The 6,600-nt window shown below is 33.2% G+C and overlaps 1 protein-coding gene across 1 annotated transcript in view; it reads left to right on the top strand.

Moving 5' to 3' along the window:
• Positions 1-6,600, top strand: part of LOC106870125 (opioid-binding protein/cell adhesion molecule homolog) — a 31,530-nt gene that overhangs the window by 20,373 nt on the left and 4,557 nt on the right. Inside the window, exon 6 of the mRNA XM_014916111.2 lies at positions 142-312. Within this exon, the coding sequence (XP_014771597.2) occupies positions 142-312 (171 nt within the window). The remainder of the gene's footprint in view (positions 1-141; positions 313-6,600) is intronic.

Here is a 6,600-nt window from a genome sequence, read left to right as displayed (position 1 = left end):
TATATACATACACAAACACATACATATCCGCAAAATATACATATATAGATATATCCGCATAATATATATATACGCATATCCGCATAATATATTTATATCATACTGTATTTTCGGGTTTTCTTGCATTGTTTTTTTAAAAAGGCGGGAAAGGACGACGTAAAAATCCCGTCCCTTCGCCTCCAGGATCCAGGGACAGGACAGCATTATCCACAACATTATCCACTAATGGATACCCTAATCGTAAAGATGCAACCATGAAACGTGTACGTACAGAGTCACCGGTTATAACAACGCTCCCTACCGGATTAAAGTGTAAGTATGGTGAGAGAATACGTTAGTATATTGTCTACTGTTATTGAGTATTGTAGTAATATTAGTAATATTAGTATATTAGTACTACGGTAGTACTTCTGTTAGTCCATCTACTAAACGATTTTATACTTGGTCATGTGCATTATTCTATCTGTTCTATTGTTTCTCTGTTTTTGTTAATTTCTTTGTTTGTTTGTTTGTTTGTTTGTTTGTTTCTTTCTTTCTACTCTTCCTCCTCCCCACCCATCATCATCATCATCATCATCATCATCATTGTCATTGTACTTATTACCATGTGCACTGACTTGAACTGGGAGCTGCATTCGGTTGTTTTTTTAAAAATCTATCTATCTATCTATCTATCTATCTATCTATCTATTATTTATTTATCTATCTATCTATCTATCTATCTATCTATCTATCTATCTATCTGTCTATCTCAATTCTCGATCATTTTGTTTCCTTGTTCTTTTTAGTTTCATTTTCTCTTTCGGCTTTCAAGTTTACGTTTATCTCGCTCTTCTTCTTCTTCTTCTTCTTCTTCTTCTTCTTCTTCTTCTTCTTCTTCTTCTTCTTCTTCTTCTTCTTCTTCTTCTTCTTCTTCTTCTTCTTCTTCTTCTTCTTCTTCTTCTTCTTCTTCTTCTTCATTCGTCCTATTCCTTATTTTCTCTCATTAATTCTCGTTCTTTTCCTTTTCTTTCCATTCGTCTTCCTAGTTTTCTTTATTTCATTTTTCTTTCCTTCTTTTATTATGTCCTTCTTTCTTTCTTTCTTTCTTTCTTTCTTTCTTGCCATTCCACTGTTTTCATAACACCGTCTCTTTGTTTGAATCTAAACAAGAAATCTTCTGATCTGTTTCAATATTCTGCTTATTTTCCCTTGTTTTTATTTTGTAACTTCTCTTTTCTTCCTGCTAGCAGCTTTGTCATGTATATCTATCACGCATTGCCGAAACAATGTGTTACATTAAAAAAAGTATTAAGAAAACACAAAGAAACAAACTATTTTACTAACAAACTCTTCCGAATTCTTTATCAAGTGTATGAGAATGTTTATTGACTCAACTGTGTATATACGTAATAAATGTATATAAGCCTGTAGCTGTGTATATACCTCTATGCAAGTATACTTGTCAATATGTAATTTCATGGATATGACTCTAGGTGTGTGTGTATGTATGACTGCGTGTAAAATCGTATGTATTTATGTGAATATGCATATAACTGTGTACATATCTATGTATCTATGTATATATGTCAGTTTGTATATATGAGTGTGTGTGCGTGTTTGTGTTTAAATAAATATGATTATGTGCTTATGAATGTGTGTGTATACGAATGGGAGTGTGTGACTTGTATGTAAGTATGATTATACAAGCATCTATTATTTTATTAATATACGCTCTTTAAACAGCCTTATATTAAAATACCGGTGTATATAACATTTAAAATGTGTATACAAACGAACAACGGCACTACGTATAATGTTTTATTTCAGGGAATTTCTGAACGACACTTGCTTGTTAAAAATCAAGCTTTCACTCACTGGCGGATCTCCAGAAACACTGTTTCGATCTGATTTAGCCAGCTCAGTAACGAGTACACTTGACAGTAAACTCGACGCACTTAGATGAGCGGAAAATGCTTGTCACTACATAGGAATCAATAGAATGAAAATATTTACCTATTTGTGTGAAGGAAAAGAAGCCAGGCTACGATTAGATTAGTATATGCAGTTGAAATGAAGTATGGCGGAGCGTCATCGTCTACCTCCAGTCTTTTGGTCTGTTAAAGATGCTTACTGTTACATACGTACATACATACATACATACACACACACACACACACGTATATATATATATATATATATATATATATATATCGACGCAGGCGTCGCTGTGTGGTAAGAAGTTTGTTTCCCAACTACATGGTTCCGGGTTCAGTCCCACTGCGTGGTACCTTGGGCATGTCTCTTCTACTATAGCCTCGGGCCTACCAAAGCCTTGTGAGTGGATTTGGTAAGTTGGTAGCCAGAAACTGAAAGAAGCCCGTCGCTTGACAATTGATGTTGGTGTGTTTATGACCTCGTAGCTTAGTGGTTTGGCAACAGAGACCAATAGAATAAGTACTAGGCTTACAAAGAATAAGTCCTGGAATCGATTTGTTCGACTAAATGCGGCGCTCCAGCATGGCCGCAGTCAAATTATTGAAGCACGAAAAAGAACATATATATATGCATATAGATATGTGTGTATGTATGTATATTTGTGTGTGTGTGTGTATATATAAACGTATGTGTATATATGTTTGTATATGTAAATGTATATATACTTGTGTATGTATGAATATATACAGGCACATATATTAATGCACACACACAGGCTTACGACCCACCCCTACATATAATAACAGTTTGACTCAGCGTCACGTTACCTCAAAATACGTTGGCTTATTTTCATCTGTTATTCGGAGACAGAATTTATGCATGCACACACACACACACACACACACACACACACACACACACACACACATATATATATATACACACATATATACGTACGTACATGCATTGTGCCCACGTAATTTGATGTAATGTGCTGCTGAATCAAACTGATATTATATGTAGGGATGGAGTATGTGGGTAGGTCAGTGAGCGTGTGTGTGCGCGTGCATTAATACATGTGCCTGTATATATTCATACATATACAAGTATATAAACACACATACATATAACAAACTTATGTACACACATATATATATATGTTTGTATATACACACGCGCACACTCACACAGACATACATATAGATATGTACAACATGGCATTGTCAACATTAGACGGGCAAGCACAAAGGACTGTTTAAATTATTTCTATGAACGTTTTTTCGACATTTATACAGATTCCTCCAATCTAAATAAGTTACTGGTTTATTTCTCCATTTACAAATAAGAGAAATAACTATTTATATATTTACAAAATAAATATACATGGAGTACAAAAATACAGAAAACTAAGGGCAAAATACATAATATTTAAATCCGACAGCTGTTTCTGGGGGCTCTTAATTACGTAATAGTCGTGAAGTTCATAATTGGCAGATGAAGTGTGCAAAAATTCAAAGATATGCAACTAGCAGCAGATACGTATAAACATAGCCGCAAAACAGGCCTCGTCAGGGTGAAGAGATCGGCAAAGAGTAGTTCACATCATGAACCAATTGCGAACATTACAACTATTAGGTAATTCCGAGCCCATAGAAAAATTGTCGGACTTAAAATGCCGTGTTTTCTCCCCTCACTTTTTATACTTTTTGTACTCCATGTAAAGTTATTATGTAATATATAAATATCTATATGCTTATACACCAGCATTTATTCTATGAATATTTTCTTTTGTTTCCGTCTCCATATATCCCTATATATATATTCCTATGTGTATATGTATCTTTATTTTATACATCAAGCCCAAGTGTGTTTGTCTGCATCACTATCTCTCTGTATATATATATATATATGTGTGTGTGTGTGTGTGTGTGTGTGTGTGTGTGTGTGTGTACATACACACACGCACCCCAACACATAAGCGTATGCGCTTCAAGGAAAAGAAAAATTATTTTTTCTCATGTTTTTAATTTATACGAAAGTACCTGTGATTGTACAGAGACGCATGCATGAAAAAGTCACAGTTTACAGGCATGTAATATAGTAATATATTCTCTTATTATTTCTTCTTCCGATCCATCCATCCATCCATTCATCCATCCATACATACATACATTCATGCATACGTACATGCATACGTACACATATATGGAGAGAGAGAGAGAGAGAGAGAGAGAGAGAGAGAGAGAGAGAGAGAACACAACATCCCTGATTTACGAATTCCTTTCAGAAGCATGTACTACAATCACATTTTAATAAATTTTAATGCTCTTTTTTCTCTCTCTGAATGACGAAAATTCTATTTTGATATCAAATTTTTAACCAATTTCTAAAGAATGTTTTTCCTTGATTTATTTTCATTAACATGATATCTGATGTTATATATGTTTCACTTATAACAGTGGCGTCCTATTTCGCTTCCTATTCACACAATTATGTACACACACAATTATGTATAGGTATGTATGTATATACGTATGTATGTATGCATATGTGCGTGTATGCATGTATATGTATATGTATGGGTGTGTGTGTGTATATGTGTAAATATGTATGCGTATGTATGTATGCATGTATGTATATATATATATATAATACACACACACAGAGTACAACTGAAGAATCGGTTATCTGGTACTGATACAATTGTTTTATTCAGAATCTTTATTGCGACGCAGACATGGTATAGTTAGCTATGTAATATGCACTGCACTCATAAGATTATATAATGTATTACGCAGCCATGAGAGCCACTGCTTGGTTTTGCATCAGGGCATTTATTATTATTATTATTATTATTATTATTATTATTATTATTATTATTATTATTATTATTATTATTATTATTATTATTTTATGTTTGACTTTTGTTTTGCATTTGTACAAGTTGGATCCAAGTCTCACCCAGAGACCTCAAGAGACAACAAGTTAGAAGTTCATGTAGGTGTTATGCCTAGGGTACCATATATTTGGATTTGTACAGTTTTGTTCAAGTGAATGTTTAAGAAACCATAAGAAAATTATGTGTTTGCTTTAAAATTTGAGATTACATAGACAGTATTTTACGTAGGATATGGGCAGTTCCCATGAGCACTATCTTTTGAACTTCAGCCATTTTGGGGTTTCCTGGTATCTGAGCTAGGTATATTATTATTATTATTATTATTATTATTATTATTATTATTATTATTCGGTAGTCTTATTTTTATCACATACTTTCACTGCACTACCAAGCGCAGCTCTGTGTGTCTTGGGTATGTGCTGTGGCTTGTGGTGCTCTTATTTTCACTCTATGGAAAGTGTTTTACGTAGGATGTGTGCTATTTTTTCCAGTATGTTATATATACTTGTTAGTCCTGTTGGTTTTATGTATTTGTTTGAATGTTTTTTTTTATCATACCTAATGCGCCTACTATAATAGGAATTGTTTCTGTTTTTAGGCTCCATTTCCAGGTCCTTAAAGACAGAAAACAGTTTTTTGTTTTGTTTGTGTTTTGTGGCTATTTGTATTAGTTTTCTTTGCTTCTGAAGTAGGTATTTTCTGTAGTTCTATGGTTGTTATGTTATAATAGTTTTCTAGCTATATCAGGCCTCTACCACCTTCGATATGTTGTATGTATAGCCTTTCTATGTAAGATTTTGGGTGGTATATCCTAAATCCTGTCATTATTGTTCTTGTTTTCCTGTCTATTTTGATTAGTTCATTTAGAGTCCAGTTAAGAATATTCTAGCTGTAACTTATAACCAGGACGGCTAGAGTGTTGATTCCTGCTGTCTTGTTTTTCGCACTGAGCTCTGTTTTCAGTATTAATGTAACTCAACTATAGTATTCTTTTCTTATCTTCTCTTTCATTTGTGTGTGTTGTATCATATCTAGTTCATTGATTCCTAAGTATTTGTATGTCTGGCTTTGGTCTAATTCTCTTATTTCATTTGCTTTATCTAAAGTGATGTTGTTACTCTTAACTAGTTTTCGTCTTTTCAAGGTTGTTTTGGCACATTTTTCTAAGCCAAATTTCATGTTTATTTCTTTGGTAAATCCATATGCTGTCTGTAGTAATGCTTCCAGGTGTTTATCATTTGTAGCATAGTTTTAGATCATCCATATACAAGAAATGGTTGATTGTTTTACGTAACAATTGTATCCCTATCCAGTTCTGTTTAGCACGTCAGATAAAGGTGTCAGTGCCAAGCATAAAAGGAGTGCAGAGAACGCGTCTCCTTGGAATATTCCTTTTCTAATCGGGATGGCGTTGGTGTTTATGAGTCCTTCTTTTGTCTGGAGCTGTAGCACTGTCTGCCATTTATTCATGGAATGTTTTTATATATTTTATGATTATTGGCGCTACCTTGTTCATGGCTAATGTTTCCAGGATCCATGTGTGGGGAATACTATCAAAAGCCTTTCGATAATCGATCCAAGGCATACAATGGATAAGTATGAAATGATCGATTATTATTATTACTATTATTATTATTATTATCATTATTATTATCATCATCATCATCATCATCATCATCATCATCATCATCATCATCATCATCATCATCATCATCATCATCATTATTATTATTATTATTATTATTATTATTATTATTATTATTATTATTATTATTATTATTATT

Source organism: Octopus bimaculoides, chromosome 12 (assembly GCF_001194135.2).
Source record: "Octopus bimaculoides isolate UCB-OBI-ISO-001 chromosome 12, ASM119413v2, whole genome shotgun sequence".
NCBI lineage: Eukaryota > Metazoa > Mollusca > Cephalopoda > Octopoda > Octopodidae > Octopus > Octopus bimaculoides.
Note: the sequence above shows the minus strand (reverse complement) of the source record. Positions and strands in the feature narration are given on the sequence as shown.